General features: G+C 31.9%; 1 protein-coding gene across 1 annotated transcript in view; it reads right to left on the bottom strand.

Moving 5' to 3' along the window:
* Positions 1-868: 868 nt before the first annotated feature.
* The window catches only part of LOC110036027 (ABC transporter I family member 10, chloroplastic), a 31,613-nt gene continuing 11,677 nt past the window's right edge, over positions 869-20,804 (bottom strand). The window contains exons 3-5 of the mRNA XM_020740375.1: positions 16,703-16,828; positions 16,476-16,598; positions 869-1,203 (exon numbers count right to left, since the gene is read on the bottom strand). Of these exons, the coding sequence (XP_020596034.1) occupies positions 994-1,203; positions 16,476-16,598; positions 16,703-16,828 (459 nt within the window). The 3' untranslated portion in view covers positions 869-993. The remainder of the gene's footprint in view (positions 1,204-16,475; positions 16,599-16,702; positions 16,829-20,804) is intronic.

Below are 20,804 nucleotides of genomic sequence, written 5' to 3' on the forward strand. Positions count from 1 at the left end.
GTGATAGAAAAGTACCGCTTAGACTGAAAGGAAAATTTTATAAGGCGATGGTGAGATCTGCAATGCTATATGCATCTAATAAATTCATTAGATGAATGTTGGCCTTTAAAATGGTGAGATCTGCAATGCTATATGAATGTTGGCCTTTAAAAGAGAAGCATAATAATAAGTTAAGTTTTGCCGAGATGAGAATGATTTAGTGGATGAGCGGCTTTACACTTAAAGAAAAAATGTGAAATGAATATATCCGTGATAGGGATGGTGTAGCTCCTGTAACAGACAAAATTAGAGAAAGTCATCTTAGATAGTTTGGTCACATTAAACGTCGACCATCTGATGATCCGATTAGGAGAATAGATGTTTTAGATTCAACTTGTGTTAAGAAAGGAAGAGGTAGACCTAAGAAGACTTGGGCTTATTGTATTAAAAATGATCTTAATTTACTAGAACTAAATGAAAATATGACACTAAATAGGACGCAATGGAGAAAAAGGATTCATGTAGCCGACCCCACGTAGTGGGATTAAGGCTTTGTTGTTGTTGTTGTTGGTGTATTTAATTTCTAAACAAAATATTTAATCCCCTTATAAATTTTTAAAATGAATTGAAACCATTAACTACTTTCATTATAAATTAATCTGTCAACCAATCTTCCTATCATGGGAAATTTACATGCATACCACACAAAGTTTATGCATTTCCACATCATAAGATTTGATATTTTCATTCATCACACTTCAATGTTATAAAGCCCTATATGAAAAAGCTTATTTCACTTTTTTTATGTTATATTAAAGAATTGAGTATTACACATGTAAATATGAAAGTTTATACATGAAACATAAAAATGGATGAGTTGTATGTATACATGTAAAATTGAGTGTTATAAATGTAAAATTTCCTTTAAACAATTTGACTTGCAATTTTCATCAAAGATTCCCATTTAAGCCTTGTAGGTATAATTAATTCTCATTCAAATTTACATTAAAAAAATTAAAAATTAAAATGTTCAATGTAGTTCGCTTGTTTTGCTTTCAAGAACTCAATGATAGTAGGGACATCACCTTGCATAACAATAGATCCATCTTCCATATAAAAAGCACCATCTGCATACTTCAGTTCTTCTAGCCGATGTGTTACCCATAATGCAGCAACTTCTTCATTACAAGAGACACACCTCTTAACTGCCTTGATGACTCCCAGCTGAGGCAGAATTCAAATAAAATCAAGTTTGAGGATCCAACATTTACATCAAAGAAGAGTATCAGAAAATAATGATTCTATTTTGGATACATTTTTGGGCATTTTATGTCTGTAGAGTTAGAAATCCATGTTAATTGCTAACTAGATCTGTCTAAATGACGCAACATAAAACATTTATCATTTTTTTCAACGCGATTTCTAATTTCAAGGAACTAAAATTAACCCTCGATTATAAGAGCTTTTATTGCGTACGGACACCGGACGTAAATTTGCGTCTGGTGTCCGATCAGAACCACTGAAGTACACATTTTTGTTTTTTCTTGTTTTTAGAGTGGGGGCCACTCAAATTTTTTTGATGGCTCAGATCGGACACCGGATGCAATACGCAATATAAAATCCAATTATAAAAGTAAAATTACTTTTGTGGAAGTTTTGAAATATTTGTACAATTTGAATCAAATATTGATTTTATGAACTCCAACTAAATGATAATTTAATAAACTTCAATGTTTCAAACTTCAAGCAAATGAGAGGAATGAATATTTACTTATGCATAGAAAGGATCTTGCAGATAAAAATTAAGAAAAATGAATATTTAATATCACAGAAAGTGTTTCAAAAATGTTTCAAAAACTGTCTAGTTGATTAAGAGGAGAAATTAGAGATTGATTTCCAGGTTGGCTCTGCGAAGCCCATGACATTGATTGGGGGAGTCTAACAAGTGTCACATTAGAGGCTCATTAGGTAGCATGAAGTTTGTCTTGTATCCAGATTTATCCATGGTGCGCATAGAAGAAGAAGAAGAAGAAGAAGAAGAACAAGAAAGAGAAATTTTAAAAGGCGAACCATGCAAATAAAATCTTCAAGGGCCGAGTCAAAATACCCAATCAAGGAGAAGTTGGCATGGGCACATGTGATCACAACACAATGGCTTCAAACATATTTACAAGCACAACCAAATTCCAACCCAATTCAGCAAAGACCATCCCATAAATCTTCCTCTACAAACCTCATCATTTCAAAAGATTGTTCAAATGTGCAGTAGAGGGTTGAAGAAGCCACTTAACTGACCCGGGCGGATCCATTTTTTAAATACCTAAAGACATGATAAATTCCACCCTTCGTAAAGGACAAATGAACATTCAAAATCAAGGCCACCAAATACTTGCACTTGCATGATGAGTTGTTCGGTAGGCCAATCATTCTGATAAATTTGATGTGCATGCGAGAAAGAGAAGTAGAAAGAATTCTGAAAGATGTTCATTCTAAGAATGTGGGAGTTACTTTAGAGGACAAATTTGGGAGACAAGATCCTTAGATAAAAATAATTTAGTGCAACCATTAAGAAGGATGTAGGCAATTTCTCAAAAAAAAGCCTTAAATGCCAAAATTTGCTCCAATGCAATTACAACCTTTTTATAAGCTACAACCAACATTCAGCCATGACCGTCGACAATCTACGGAATGGACTTTGAATGGACCTTATCTCCATTCTATGGCTAAAGAAAATTCATCTCTATAATAGATGATTATCTTACAAAGTAAATTGAGGTAAAAGCTTTGATAAAGAGTACTACAAAACAAATCTTATAATTAGTTATTTTTATGCATAACACATACTAATAAAAAATGACTGATAACAAATCTTTAAAAACTAATAAAAAAATCATGTAATTGCATTTCATTGTTAAATAAATATTATTTATCTCACATAATAAATTTTGTAAGAGAAAAGAAATGCATAAGGGTTGAGTGCACTTGTACAACTAAAAGAAGGTTATCAACAAAACCTCAACTATGCAAAAAAGCTTATAACTAAAGTGATCCATCACAAACCCAGAGTAACTTTAAAGTTTATTTAATAAAACATTATTAAAATTATTAAGTTTTTTCTCTCTATCTTTTCATATTACCATTCTTATATTTTTAAAAACACTTCATTACATATCATGTATTTGTCATCATGCATTGACTTGGATTCAATAAATACCCAAAAATTAAAAGCATCTATATTTGATAGTGTGGAAGACAATGTCAAATTTTAAGATTGATTAAAATAATTGACAATTTACTTTGCTTGACAAAATACATATGACTATCAGAGTATTCCCTATGCAAATTTAAAGTTGATAGGAGAACTAAATATTACATTAGACTGGATTGTTTTGAAAGAAAACAATTTTATTACAAAAACTCTAACAAAGGATAGATATGCAAATTATTTGAAATCTATATATATATATCCCACTGGAGCATAAAATATAGTCAGTCCTCACATCATTTAGAAAATCTTTTTTACTTTTAATAAAATGAGATTTAAAAAGTAGGCTTAGCATGAATGATGCTTATCATCTAATTTAATCTGATGTTGTTTTTCTTTTGTGCAGCGTAGAGAGCCTGGAGATAGTTCTAATGATCCAACTGTAGGCAAATTTTTTCGCACCGTTGTACACAATGAAATAGAAATAAATGATCTATATTGTGCTTATGTTCATCATATTAGATTCACTATTTGAAAGGACCACAGTAATTTTTTTCCGAATTCGAGGAATATTAAGCCAAATGACTTTTTATGGGGTAAAGTTAGTTTAAAAAAAGATTTGAAGTTCACCAATGCGGTGAAGTTCAAATAAATGTACACAAGAACTGGTTGCACACTATTGATTTGATATACATTTGATGTTCAGAGCAACTAGACAGTTAAAAAAATTATAGAAAATCTAGCACTCCTTGGTAAATCCGGTGATAAGCATCTTCTGCTTTTCAGCAGAAAGATAAGTGAAATCAGTGCAGATGTGCTTAGATCGATGATACAATCAGAGATAAGAGCTACGAATACTTTTTAACTTTCTTGCTACGGAAGTTGGAGGAGTCAAAATCTTAAATGTACGAAGAGAGATTTCTTCAATTTCATTCAAAAAGAGAGAAGATATAAAATATAAAATGGCTACGCTAATTTTCTTCTATAATTGTTCACGGAGAGACAGACTGAGAATAATATTTTTGTGTGAGAAATCTAAATTGGTGAGAGCGGTAGGTTGATAAGCTTTTTATGAAGTGAAAACATGTCCAAACTTGATTATGACTGTTTTGGGGGTGTCATTATTTTTTATACAAGTTATCGACTGAATAAATATAATTTATGTTATGCTCATTTTATTGGTGTGAATCATCATTGACAAAAAAGTTCTCTTCGGAGTTGAGTTTTTCTCAGACGAGATAATTGATTCATTCAAACGATTATTTAAAATATTTATTAGTATCATGGATGACAAACATCTAATAACAATCTTTACATATCAAGATCAACCAATGACAAGAGTTATAAAAGATTCTCAGCCACATACACGACATAAATTATGCCGGTGACATATCTACAAAAAATTTTCTTCGAAAGTCCATTGTGCGGTGGGTAATAAGACAACCAACGAACTTTTATACAAATGCATGAGCAAATGCGACTCTGAAGAGAAGTTTGAACATATTTGGGCTGTGATGATTGAGAAAGGAAATTTTCATGACAACGTTTGCCTAGATGATTTGTACAGTATTAGACATAAGTGGTAAAGAACATTCAATAAAGAAATATTTGAAATGAGAATCTTATCAACACAAGGAAGTGGGTCCACAAATAATATTTTTCATAGTGTCTCAAAGCCAACAAGCTCTATTACCGATTATTTTCTAGGTCTTTAAAGTGTCATGAAAGCATGGAGGCAGAATAAGAAAGAAGGGGATTTCAAATGTGCTCAGCCTGTAATTACTCATGTCGTTAAAAACAGCTTAGTATTGAGGCAGACAACTTTATTTTATTCAAGGAAGCTGTACTCAATGTTCAAGAAAGAGTTCTTACATAGGCTATGTGGTCTTGTTGTAGATTCTCTGGAAATAATGATTCATAATTTTATATTAATAATTTGGATAATCAGGAGACAAACAACCCTTGAATTGTTAAATTTGACAAGTCTAATTCCGAAATTACATGTACTTGCAAGAAATTTGAAATGATGGAGTTATTATGTGCTCACTTTCTACGAGTTCTCAACTTAGAAAATATAATAAAGATATCGATAAATAGCTCCTATTGCAATGGTCTGTTCATGAGAAAATGGATATCTATAACAATTATGGATGCAAACATCTCAAAGAGGCATAAATGTGGAATGCTAATTCAAGTGGCCACATATTTCGCACACGACCAAAAGTTTGCATATCAAATTAATACCAAAACATAAGAAAATGAAGCTGTTGAGCAATGTATGTTGAAATCATTGAAAAAATATCAATCGATGTTGATGGTATATTAAGTGAGAGAGCACCTCAGTCAAAGCAAAAAAAAAGTCAATAAAGAGTGCAATTTGAAAGACCAAAGGAAGATGCGCCTAGAGAGAATATCTAATTCCAGATTAAAAGGGTATTGAGAGAAAAATAAAAGAGTAAAAACTATATATTCCAGTATTCAAAGTCAATTTTATTTTATGTACAATTATGTTTCTCTAAAATAAACCATGGTATACAGAAAAGGAGAAAGAAGCCTCATCTAGCCAAGAACCAGCCCCATGCGACACAAATTTGTATTCAATCCTAGATTGTCTCATGCAGCTATATAATGGAAATTGAACACTAGAATTGTTTTTTTACATTTTCCTAAACATTCATTCACCAACATAGCACTCACGATTACTCCAACATAGCATGAATTGTTCACACCACAACTCACAGACACATATAACAGTCCAATGATGGATTCAATTCGTGAGATATAATTCCTATCAAACTCTTCAATAATATAATTCAACCCCCAACAGATAATAAAGAAATTTCCCAACTATCAAAACTCTTCTAAATAATGTTCATAACTAAAATAAATGACTTTTTATTGTATTATGTAATCGGTTGTCCAAGTACTACAGATGTTATTCTACCCACATAGCAATCACATTTGACTCTCCTTTTCTAGAGTTAATATTCAAATTAATAGTGACTCTTCTTATTGATTTTATTCATCTTGACAATAAAGGATATATGTTTAAACTTGAAGTTATTCATGAATGGAAGCCAACTCCTTGCAAGCCTTGTAATACTTTTGCTCATGATCCTCAATCTTGCCTTAAGATTGCCAATGTTTAAGCTAATGATGTAGCTACTATTTTTAGTACAACTAAAGATGCAACTATTCCTAATAGGGTTTCTAATGTTGATGTTAGCTCTGCTCTTGATTTAAATATTTCCGCTAATTTAAATATTCCTATTGATGGTGCATCTAAAATCGAGTGGTATTATTTTTAATCATTTAACTATTCCTAATAGGCCGTATTGTTGATTGAAGAAAAATTAGTTTGAAAATCATGCTCGTATGATTGTTACTTATTGATACTAATCTATCTAATTCTTCCAAAATTAATAATTTATAAGCTGAAAAGTATAGACTTCATAATATTGATATTTATGATAATGAACATATTTGGATTAAATGGAACTCTGACATGTTGCAGAAAATCAGGAAGCCAAATTCATAATCAGCCCTCCACCTTTAGCTTTGTATCACCCATCAGCATGTTTGAGGATTTGTTTATTCAATATGCAAGATATATAATCAATGACTAAAATGAATAGAGTAGGTGATTAGCATTGAGGTTGTAATTTGTCCATATCGTGGTATGATAACACCTCAAATAACACCAGAATAACACAACAATACCACTCCACCTTAATACCTCAATTAACATCATAATAATACTGCAATAACACCATAATAATTCTGACATAACACCAAAATAACATCATAATAACACTACAATACCACCCAAATAAGGCCACAGTAATGTCACAATAACACCTCAATAACACCACAATAACACGAGTCAAGAATAACAGCATAGCCGATGCAAATCAACTCAAATAAAACCTCAAATAATACCAGAATAACACGCAATAACAGCAATAACAACGTTCGAAACTACCACAACAACTGCCATAATAGTACACAAATAATATCACAATACACCGTAATAACACCACAAGAAAACCACAGTAAAGTCACTCAAGGATAACGACAAATCTCCTGCAATTCCACTCAAATAACACCAAAATAACATCAGGATAACACCTCAATAACACTTAAATAATCCCACAATAATGTCGCAATAACACCTCAATAATACCAGAATAACAATGCATTAACACCGTTTGAAAATATCACCATAACTGCCGCAATAATACCCAAATAATACAACAAGTCACCGCAATAACACCACAAGAAAACCATAAGTCACCGCAATAACACCACAAGAAAACCACTCAAGAATAACACAACATAGCCGCCACAATTCTACTCAAATAACACAATGATAACACCTCAATAACCCCAATACAACCACAATAACACCGTTAGAAAATATCACCAGAATAACAGCTCAATATAACCGCAATAACATCAGAATAACACCGTTAGAAAATATCACAACTGTTGCAATAATACCCAATAATACCACAAGACATCGCAATAACAACATAAGAAACCACAATAACACCACAATAAAGCCGCTTAAGAATAACACAACATAGCTATCGCAATTCCACTCAAATAACACAAGAACAACACCATGATAACACCTAAGAACCCCACAATAAGACCACGATAACACCTCGATACAATCGCAATAACACCGTAATAACACCGTTCGAAAATACCACAACCACTATAATATTACCCAAATAATACCACAAGACACCGCAACAACACCATAAGAAAGCTGTAATAACACCACAAGAAAACCACAATAACACCACAAGAAAACTGCTAAAGAATAACACAATATAGCCGACACATTTCCACTCAAATAACATCACAATAGCACCATGATAACACCTTAATAACACCTAAATAACCCTACAATAATGTCGCAATAACATCTCAATACATCTGCAACAATACCAGAATAATACCGCAAAAACACTTTTAGAAAATACCACAACCAACACAATACTACCCAAATAATATCAATAGACACTGCAATAAAACCACAAGAAAATAACAATAACACAATAAAGCCACTCAATAATGAACAACATAGCCGATGCAATTACACTCAAATAAGACCATAATAACATCATGATAACACCACAATAACACCTAAATACCACTACAATAATGCCACGATAAAACCATAATAACGTCAGTTGATAATACAACCACAACTGCCCCATTATCACCCAAATAATAGTACGACAACACCACAATAACCCTCAATAATACCACAAAAAATCATAATAACACTAACAACACCGTCACTCTAGAATAACACAACATAGCTGCTGGAATTCCACACGCATAACACTACAATAACATCACGATAACACCTCAAAAACAACTAAATAATCCTACAATAATACCACAATACCACCAGTCACAATTACCAGAATAACTGCACAATAACATCGTAATAAAACTTTATTAACACCACAAAAATGCAATAACACTAACATTCATATAGCACAAGTCAAAAATACCCAATAATTGCAAAAACACTACGCAAGTAACACCACAATAATAACCACAATAACGCCTCTCGAGAATAACAAAACTGAGCCGCTTCAATTTTAACTAGATTTTTTTGCGGTGTTATTGGAGGTTTTTTTAGTGTTATTAGAGTGGTTTTGCGGCAGAATTTGGTGTTATTAAGGTGATAAAATAATACTGCGGTATTATTGGATTGTTACTTAGGAGTTATTACGGTGTTATTGAATTGATTTTGCGGTATTATTGAAGTCGGACTGCGATGTTATTGACATGGTTTTGGGGCAGCTATTGCGTTGTTATTAAGATGACACATTAGGTATTATTAGAGTGTTATTGTGTTGTTATCAAGGTGGCGCTGAGGTGTTATTAGAGTCGAACCGCGGTGTTATTAGCATGGTTTTCCGGCGGCCATTACGATCTTGTTGAGGTCCTATTGATGTATTATTGGAGTGTTATCTCGTGTTATCGAAATGGTACCGTGGTATTATTAGATTTTTTTGAGGTGCTATTGGCGTGGTTTTGCGGTGGATTTCAGTGTTATTGAGGTGACACGGCTGTATTATTGGAGTATTACCTAAGTGTTATTGTGATGTTATTGACGTAATTTTGTGGTATTATTGGAGTGGTGTCGCGGTGTTATTGACATGATTTTACGACGTCTATTGCGGTGTTATTGAGGTGACACTTGGGGTATTATTAGATTGTTAGGTGTTATTGCGGTGTTATTGATGTGACACTGAGGTTTTATTGGAGTCGAATCACGACGTTATTGGCGTGGTTTTGCAGCGGCTATTGCAGTGTTATTGAGGTGAGATTCGGGTATTATTGAAGTATTGTGGTGTTATCAAAGTGGTGTTGCGATCTTATTGAAGTTTTTTGCGTTGTTTTTGGCGAGATTTTGTGGCAGATTTCGGTGTTATCGAGGTGAAACTTTGGTATTATTAGAGTGTTATTTGGGTGTTATTGCGGTGCTATTAACATGGCTTTGCGGTATTATTAGTGGTGTCGTGGTGTTATTGGCGTGGTTTTGCAGCTACTATTGCGGTGTTATTGAGATGGAGTATTATTAGTGTTACTTAAATGTTATTGCAATATTATCGAGGTGGCGCAAAGGTATTATTGGAGTCAAACTGCAGTGTTATTATCGTGGTTTTGCGGCGGCTATTAAGGTGTTATTGAGGTGACATTCAGGTTTTATTGGAGTGTGCCAAGGTGTTATTGCAGTGTTGTCGAAGTGGTGTTGCTGTGTCATTGGAGTTCTTTTATGGAGTTTTTTGCACGATTTTGTGACAGATTTGTGGTGTTATTGGGTGATACCGTATATTATTTTGGTGTTATTGCGGTAATATTGAAGTGGTACTATAGTGTTATTGTCGTAGTTTTGCAGCGGTTATTGCGATGTTAAGGTTACATAGGTTTTATTAGCATAACATTGTTGTTGTTTGCTTTATTTTGAGGTAATAAGTTGGTTTTATTCCGGTGTTATTGTCGTATTATTGTGGTTGTACTTCAGTCAACATTTTGCTGAGATGAGAATATGGTGTCTTAGTAGTTATTTTGTGGTGTTATTCTGGTACTATTGCGGTGCTATTGGAGCTTTAATGTTTCACTTTTATTGGGGTGTTAATGGGGTTGATGTAGTAGGTGTTATTGAGGTGGTTGTATTTTGAGTTTATTGCAGTGTTTTGCGATGATATTATCATAGTATTCTGGCTATTTTAATAAGGAGATAGAGCTCACGTAACATGGTGAAAATCAATAAAACGGACAGAAGAAAAGTAGACATGGTGAAAATCAATAAAAAGAACAGAAGAAAAGTAGTTAGAGAGTTCATCATTCATTGATAAAATAAGATCAAATCCAACAGAGTATCGTTTATGCATGAGACAGCCCACAGACAAATATCATAGGCAAATTCAGCTCTAAATTTCGACATATCTGCCTGCAATCCCAATTTTTCACTCCACTCAACTCGCTCGGCCTGTACCATTTCTATATTTTTGCAAACGAACATGTCGTTCCAACATCTCTTACAAATTCATTGGTCTGCAAAGTTTCTTGTTGAATTGAATTGTTACAAAATCATAACCAATTTTTCTAAATTTGGGCAACAAATCATTGAGCATCTGTTAAGCATACTAACAAAGTTATGTGTGATGACCTAGCATCTTGTTCGATAAAGAGCCATATAATTTTCATTTTCTTTCGTTCAACTTCCCAACCAACAATGTCTAATGTTGTTTAACAATAATAGGAAATAAGAAGATTTCCGCATTTTTTACCTTTTCTTTTTTGTTGTGTTCCACAAACATTGAGGTCTTTTTCTCTATATAATTGCATAAAATGACACAAATGTCATAGTAAATGAAGTATGCAAAGAAAAGTAGAGTTAAATTTATAGTTTTGACTTGAACTTATATAATTATCCAATGTAGTGATGATACATAGAGGTATGAGCTTTAAAATGTAGGTGATTTATGAATCAGTAACAAATATAGGCAATACAAATAAAATATTTTTTTCTTTATCATGAATCAGTAACAAGTATATGAACTATATTGTGAAAGTATTCAAATTGTGTTGTGTCAACTAGAAACAATAATATTCTTTACTCTTACTATAGATGCTATAAAGAATATTGACTAATTTAAAACTTAAATAATGTTGAAGACGGGTTAGGTAGGGAAGATACTAGCTCTCACTCTAGAGTTCTCTCTTCTCCCTCCATCAGGGGGCTAATATCTCGTATCAAAACCTAAAATTATAAATCAAAATGAGGGTTTTAGCCTGTCACTCTAAAGTCTTCTAATTCTACACCCTTCAAAGTTTATTTCTCTATTTATTTGCACTTAATCATACGTTCATCCTTACAATCTCATGTGATTCTTACCATTAGTTAACTGAGACAATCCCATCATGGATCTTACATGTTCTCACAACAGATATTAACATCTTAATTGGCCAAATCAAGAACTAAAGAAAGTACAAGATTTAAAATCATCACAACTTATTCCAACATTAAAGATTAATACTTCACACAACTTCCATCTAATACTTAATCATTTATCATTTTAAGGAAAAAGATAAATAAAACTACTCAAAATTCATGAAGAAAACACAACCACACTTAAGTTTGAAAATAGATATTATGCAAAAAAAGAAGTCTAAATTAAAACAAAATGTAGTCACAAAATCCTCTCCACCAGACTCTTGAAGTTCCTTTGAACCTCTTCTCTTCCTTTCTCTTACAATACTTTGTACTCACACACTACCTCTTACAATACTCTCTACTCGGTAACAAGTATAAGAAATAAAAATAAAATATTTTTTTTCATTATCATGAATCAATAACAAGTATAGAAATTTTATTGTGAAAGTATTCAAATTGTGTTGTGTCAAATAGAAACAATAATATTCTTTACTCTTACTAGAGATGTTATAAGAACATTGACTAATTTAAAGTTTGAATAGTGTTGAAGACGGGTTAGGTAGAGAAGATACTAGCTCTCACTCTAGAGTTCTCTCTTCTTCCTCCACCTGGGGGCTAATATCTTGTATCAAAATCTAAAAAATTTTAAATTAAAACCAAATGTAGTCACAAAGATAAAAACTTATCTTAAATCCTCTCCACCAAACTCTTGAAGTTCCTTTGAATCTCTTCTCTTCTTTCTCTTACAATATTATCTACTCACGCACTACAACTCAAAATAAAAATAAAAGGGGTGGCGTGTGTTGGAGGAAGGCTGGAAGAAATCGTAGGAGGGTGTGGAAGGGCTCCCGAAAAGAACTCTCGAAAAGAAGAAAAAAGAGATAGTTCTTCAATCCAAGTTTTCTTTTATAATTTTCCAAAAGGTGTCTTGGTGTCTATTCAAAATATGTGCACATTCAATGAATCTTCCAAATGTTATCTCCTTTCAAAAGTCAATTGAATGTATTTTCATATCCATTAACTATTTCCCACATTTTCACCAAGAGTTGTTTCAAACACCTCTTCAAAAATTCGTCTAAATTCATTAAATCATCAAGTAATTACTTCTGACGCTTAAGCGCGATGTACTTGGAGCTTAGGCGCGGTCTTCTCATTTTACTGACACGTAAGCGTCAGTTCTTGGTGCTTAGGCGCAACAGTTCTTTTGCACACCTTCATTTTTGCTCCAAATTCGATCTTTTTTCATTTTTTTTACCATTTTTCATCTATTTGATTGTACATAAAAGAAAAACACACAAACACCTTACATTAAAGCGCAATATCTCAAAAATAGGTATACAAATGTGTATATAAAAACTATATATTTTAGGTGCATCATCCCCCTATGTAGGTATACCTTAGGTGAGTGGGTAAGGCCTTTAAGTCAAAATCCGAGGCTATCTCCATGGAAGGTGCTAGGGGTTTGGTGTGCAAAATCAAGTCAAAGGGTTCAAACCTCTCCCAAAACCTCCTAAAGTCTCCCTCTACAAGTAGAGCAAATTCAATAGTAGATTTCTAAGTTTCATTCTCAAACACCTAGTGCTCTACTGGTTCATCTTCCAAAGTTTCAAAAAATTGGCTAGTCACCACTCCATCCACTAAGTCAACCCTAAAACAATGATTGTCACATGAAAGTTGGAGAAATTTCATAGAATTCGTGATATCTAAAGGTGTCTTTTCATCATTCACTCTCATGGTCCATTTTCCTTATCGCTAACTCTCAAGTCTTGAATATGAAACAAATGTCTTGTACTGCACTTACAGTGAAATTATCCAATTTCTTGGATATGGCAACAATCTGGTTAGTGAAGATATTCAAGACATCTGTTTCATGCACACTAGCTACTTTTTTGAGTTGCACCATCTCAGCATGCCAATGAAAGTTGTTGATGGATGGTCATCTCCTCAATCAAGTCATATGCCTCATGCAGTTTGGACATCAGTGATCCTCCTACAGCAGCATCTATAAGAGACCTAAGGGAACCTAAAAGTCCGTTATAGAAGGTTTGGACAGAGCGAGCTGGGTAAGGCATGAAGAAGACACCTCCTAAGCAACTCCTTACGAGTCCGTTTGGGGCAGTTTATTCGGTGCGGTAGCATTTTGAAAACGCACCTGGACTGTTTGGGTAAAATGCGTTTTGGCTGCTTATGCATTTTGAAAAGGCTGAAAGCAGCGTTTTCACACCGCACCTGTCTAGGTGCGGTGCAGCTTTCTAGCAGCAGTCTAGCTTTTCAAAAAACATACAAATTTCTAATAGCCACCGCACCTAACTTATCAGCAGATTATTCAATGAACTGTAGCTGCCCCAAACAAACCATAAATCTCTCACAGGCCTCATAAATGGTTTCTACCTTAAATAATGAGAATGATGTGATGTCATTCCTAAGTTTAACAGTCTTGAAAGAAGAAAAATACTTGGCTGAGAACTTCTGTGTTAAATCAGTTCAAGTGGTGATGAATCCTGCTAAAGTGTTTAGCCACACTTTAGCTCTATTATCCTTAAGGGAAAAACAAAAAAGTCTCAGCCATTCAGTGTCACTGAGGACACCATTATACTTAAATGTGGCACACAATTTTAAAAAGTTTGCTAAGTGCAGATTTGAGTCTTAAGTGATCTTGTCCTAGTTCTCCATTACAATTGACTGACACAAAGGCTTCTGTTAGTTAAGGTTGACTTAAATTCATCTTCTTAGACAAACATCTACCCCAGATCTATAAGGTTACCTTAGAGGACACAACACATGGTTGTTTACAAGGATGTTTTAGTCAGGTTGAGTCGACTACCTTCTCTAACTAGGTACACAGGATGACAGAATCATGAGATCTTGATCATTTCTCTGACCATCCGCTTTAAGCTTTAAGTGATAAATTTTACAATTTAAACCATATAGTTCTTGCTATTATGTGTAAAATACTCGGTATTGAATGATTAACTTTAATTCAAACTGCTCATTTGTTATCAGGAGGGGTACCTAACCATAGGGATTGTGCCTATGAGAAACCTCAAACTTTATATCAAAAAGTCCTCGCAAAAATGAAGGTGAATAGTGAAATCTTTAGTTAGTATCTTAGCTACAATCAAATTGCCTTCTGAAAATTTGACACGATAAAGCTCTAACTCAACAACACCAAGGAGAGTCAGGGGCATCAAAATTTTTGAACTCCGCAGTACTTAGTAACAAAAGAGTAGTCATCAAGAATGATAACAAAATGGAAGGCATGCTTTAAATAACATGTTCTATCTAGATACATCAAACATTATTGCATTCTATTTTGAAAGATGAAGAATTGATCCATTTAGATTCATTCAAATTCACATACAACAACAACAATAAAAACAAGCTTTATCCACTAAGTGGAGTCGGTTACATTAATCTTTTTTTTTAAATCATTCCCGTTGTCATATTTTTATTTAATTCTAATAAATTAAGACCATTTTTTGTACAATATGCTCAAGTCTATCTAGACTTTTCTTAACATAAGTCAAACCTAAAACATCTACTCTTCTAATCGGATCATCGGATGGTTAACTTTAAATGTGACCAAACCATCTAAGACGATTCTCTCTAATTTTGTCCGTCATTAGAGCCACACTAACCCTATCATGGATATATTCATTTTGTATTTTGTCTCTAAGTGTAAAGCCACTCATTCACCTAAGCATTCTCATCTCGACAACACTTATCTTAATTTTATGCTTCTCTTTTAAAGGCCAACATTCTGCGCTATAGAGCATTGCAAGTCTCACCACCCTCTCATAAAACATTCCTTTCAGTCTAAGTCTAATTGGTACTCTTCTATCACACAAAAGGCTCGAAGCATTCCTCCACTTCAACCAACCAACATGAATCCTACTAATAGCATCCCCATCTATAACACCATCAAGTTCTAAAGCGTTCAGACCTTTTAATGATTTGATCATTTATAGTTACAACTCTATCACTAGAGCTACTACTGCTAAAATTACATTCCATGTATTCAGTTTTAATTCTACTCACATGAAGATCTTTAAACTCCAATGTAAACCTCCATAATTCAAGTTTTTCCTGAGCTCTTTCTTTTGTCTTATCCACAAGAACGATATCAACAGTGAAAAGCATACACAATTCAGATTCAAATAAGGATTTTTAAAAAAAATCTATAGTATATGTTTTTCTTTTTCTCTGCTTTTATTAACTGATTATACACAATCTATCAGCCATCCATTAGTTTGTGACATGATGAAATAAACGTTCGCTTGGTTGTCCAATATGAAATTACTTTTTCCTAATTGCTCTCAAATACATCGTCCAGCACTCTGCATACATCAGCATACTAGTTTGAGTACAAAATTTTGAAAGTTGTGCATCCATCATATTTATTAACGGTCCACGCAATGGCTTCGGGAGTACACTGATGTGACAAAACAGTTCTATTTCACCAAAAAATCAATCTAAATGTCATGCATTACAATTTCAATCAATCGAGAGGATCCATCAGTATGCTAAATGAGCATTATAATCACGTTGGAGATAAAAACAAACAAAAAAAAAGAAACACTTCGTACTCATTGCACTGCATAAAATCTGAATGTAATTTTTGCTCGTTACAAAGAAGAAGATATGATAAATTAGTAAAAAGAAGATGGATTTAAGTTCTCGCCTAGTGGTCAGTAGTGTATAGTTGGAGAGAAAAAAATGTTTCAATGGTTTAGCAAAACTGCAAAGGTTAAAGAAAGGAAACAAACGATACCAATAAACTAAAAGAAGATTGATTGCTCAAAAGATAGATCAAATAACTACCTGGTCATACTCATCCAAAAAAGTTGTTAGCTCATCCAATAGTAGAACTTTGCATGCTTCAGCTAGAGCACCTGCAATAGCAACCCTCTGCTTTTGACCGCCACTGAGAGTCTGAATTGGTCTCTGTAAACAGAAGGAAAAACAAAACCAAAAAAGAATTAAAACCAAAAAAGAATTAATGCTTATTTTCCCCAAAAAAAAAAAATTATTTTGTTTCGGAAGCGTACTTGTGAGTACTTTAACATGCCAACAGCATCCAATGCGAATGTCACTCTTGATTTAACTTCATCTGGCGTCAAACAAAATTTGCCAAGACAAAATGCAACATCTGCTTCCACTGTGGGCATTACAACCTACAAAAACGTAAAGAGATTTAATTTCCTTTTTCTAGACAAAGTTGCAAACAGGCAATGATACCATACATCCTATCATCATAATCAACAACATTTGCCTTATCACAACTATTTGGGGTCTGCTTTATGAGTTACTATTTTCCATTTGTACCATTTGGGGATCATTTGAGGTAAAAAACCTATTATTTGAAGTTCATTTTGAAAAACTATTATCCATGATATCATATTTACCATCTTCACTCATAAACCTTTGTCGTTAATTTTATCTACTTATCTGGTGAGTGTATTATGTATTCATTTTACTTATACAATCATCCTTTAATTTATCATTAATAATTTTATTAAACAATCATCTTAGTATTATTCTTTTTATCGCACTCAACTTAACTAACAATGAATTTTTACTACCTAACTAATAACAACATACTAATTGTAGTTTTATAAAACTCTCCATAATATCTTTTCAAGTAATACATTTTCATTAACTTATTTCTTTTAATCACTCAACCTGAACTCTAGATGTTACATTCTCACTTAGATCCACATTTTTATATATAAGAAATCAATGTTACCTAATCCTATCATATTTAAGTAAAACTTTATCTTCTAATAATTTTAATTGTTATTTGTTAATATCACACCTACTAATATGGAATATCATATACTCAAATTTTATTCTACTATCTCTAAACTCTCTCTGTTCTAAACATTTTCTTAAACTTCTCACTTTTTTTAAAAGATATCTAACAAATTAGACCATATCTTTAAGTATGCAACAAGGCATCTCACTTTTAGAATATGTTCTAAGCATCTCCACTATAAATAAGAAAAAGATATATACTCAATGTTGAGACGTGATGTAATCCTATTATAATTAAAAATTTATTTACGACTTTGCATCTACTTCTAGCACTAGTTTGTACTCCATCATCCATAATTTTAATTAACTTTAACGGACTTTTCACATAGGTATTCATTTATTTCTTAATGCACACCAAATCATTTAGCATGGAACTCAACCATATGACTTATTGAAATCAATAAAATTCATACGAAAATTCATTCTCTGGTCACTAACTTTTCATTGATTTTCTTAAGACAAGAAATTGCTATCATACTAGATTTTTTTAACATGAAAACGACATGATTTGCAAGGCACATCCTTATAGCTTCAGTGTATGAATCTTAAGGTCCATTTCTATAAAAAAAATATTTCTTCTCTAAATCATTTAGTATAATCATAGCCTTCAAAGTCTATTAAAAGGATTTGTTAATCGAATCATTTCAATATCATCTATAGCACTTAAAAATCATATTATATATCACATATGAACCTAAATTCTTACCTTTATACATCTACTTCAAAGAGAGGCATCACTTCAACATTTTTATCAATCTATAGCATCTCTTATTATTTTATCCGTTATGCTATTTCAAAATAATTTATTTTTATAAAACACCCATGTAATAATATCTAAAAACATTACTTCATTTTTTTACATATGCCTTCATTCAACGTATACAACTGAGGTATTATCATCTACGTTTCCTGTTCATCTAACATAATTCAAGTCTTTAAATCTATTATCACTAAACATACAATGCACAAATGGAACCCTTGCTTCATAATTGCTAACATATTATCAGAAACAATAGTTTCTAAATACATTCAATGCAAGAATGAATAGTAATATTAGATGAACCTCCAACAAGAATCATGCTAAGAACATAGGAGAAGAAACATGGCCTGGCTTCCTAAAATAATATAAATCTATCTAAATTGACAAGCTCAGTAAAATAATTTAGCATGCATGAGGAAAAGCACCATCATTTTCAGCATAGAAGTCAAGTCATTTTTGAAACACCAAACAATAAGGAAATTTTTATGTTTAGTTCAAGGGGATGATTATTTAGTATGGAAACCTATTTTTTTAAGTAAAAGATAAAAATTAAAGTTGCTTGATGGGTAAAATAGAATATCGATAAAATATATAAGGCATTGAGTTTAAGCCCACATTAGGTACTTGAAAAATATATGTAGAAATAATAACTAATAGTCCTTGCTTATAGTATTAACCTTTAAAGATGTAAATGAATTCGGCCATTATATATTCATATTCACTAAAGTCAAATTAATCAAATCATCATGAAAGTGAACTAGCATGAAAAGCCTACAACATGGAACACGTGAAGCCTCAAGTCGCTCAAAACCTTTATGTCCCTAAAAACTGAATCTCACCAAGTCACCCAATAATTAGTTCTAACTGGTCCCCCAATATTGAGCTAGTAACTCAATAGAGATACTCATAAAGCAATTTATCTAAAAGAAGCAATAACTCTCATGGATTACTCGACATTATAAGTTCTCACTAGAAAAACTTATTATAGGTACTCTCCCTCAATCCAAAACTCACCCGAGATTCTCAACTACCAATTGACTACAATCCTAATATTGCCACACAACCGGGGAGTCTACAAAAGTCAAGGTGGAAATAAACAGTTGAACAATAGCAGCATACCATACTAAAAATTTAAAAATATTTCACAAGAATATTCAACTATAAAAGAGTTACTAATCCATAAAACATATTAAAAATTATTTATCAAAATACATAAGATCATCCGGATTGAAAAATTGAAATAGTATTAAAAACAAAAAAGACTAGACATGCAAATCAAACAGTATTATATTTTTTCAAAAGTTATTCTCTTTCTATAAACAAACTTTCTCCCATTAGTCATATAAATATAACAGATTTTTTCTTTAAAAAAATATTATAATAATGAAATAAGTTTAGCCAAAATTTAGCGAATAATTACAATCTTATTATGTATTAAACTCTCATACAAGTAATAGAAAATGTATGCAATTAAAATAATAAAACATTTAAATATTCAATTTATTAAAGTTCTTAAATATTGCAATTCCTTAATTAGAAATTTTCATAATATTTTAAATACATTTTTTTCAAGAAGCTATCTTAGGAGCATTGTCTAAACTTTATACCAATTAAAATACAACATTTTATTTTTATTTTTATGTTTGCGTAGGGGTACCTCCCAACTAGTTATATAAAAGGGTGCTCTTGATTTATTTAAATTTTTATTTTCATTCGTTATCTTTCATTTATTTGATTATATCTTAATCCTTTCTGTGTGAATGAAATTCATAAACAATGAAGCAGAACATGTTATATTATATGTGATTAATTTGAATTTAAAAAATTAATAAGATTATCATTACTTGCAAGGAATTTTAAATAATTCAATTATGATTCCCATAAAACTGAAACATACATTTATACATATAAAAATTATTACTTGTACAAAAAAATTGTAATTGCTCAAGTGAATCTTTTGATAATTCTTGTCGCTCCTAACATTTGTAATATACTTTAATTAAAATGGTATCAATCTAGTTATTATAATTAATTTAGAAGAATCATTACTAAAATACATAGAAATATAATAACTTATCTCGGTTTCACAAAACTTACTTGCTTAATCTACTTCTTTGACATAACACCTAACATAGTATGTGTATGACACACACACACATATATATATGTATACACATGAATATATGTATATGTATAGACATATATATGTATACATACATATATATATATATATATATGTATACACACAAAATACACAATATATACACACACACATATATATATATATATATATATATATATGCTTTAATTAAAATGGTATCAATCTAGTTATTATAATTAATTTAGAAGAATCATTACTAAAATACATAGAAATATAATAACTTAACTCGGTTTCACAAAACTTACTTGCTTAAATCTACTTCTTTGACATAACACCTAACATAGTATGTGTATGACACACACACACATATATATATGTATACACATGAATATATGTATATGTATAGACATATATATGTATACATACATATATATATATATATATATGTATACACACAATATATACACACACACAT

This window comes from Phalaenopsis equestris, unplaced genomic scaffold (assembly GCF_001263595.1).
Source record: "Phalaenopsis equestris unplaced genomic scaffold, ASM126359v1 Scaffold201697, whole genome shotgun sequence".
NCBI classification, from domain to species: Eukaryota; Viridiplantae; Streptophyta; class Magnoliopsida; order Asparagales; family Orchidaceae; genus Phalaenopsis; species Phalaenopsis equestris.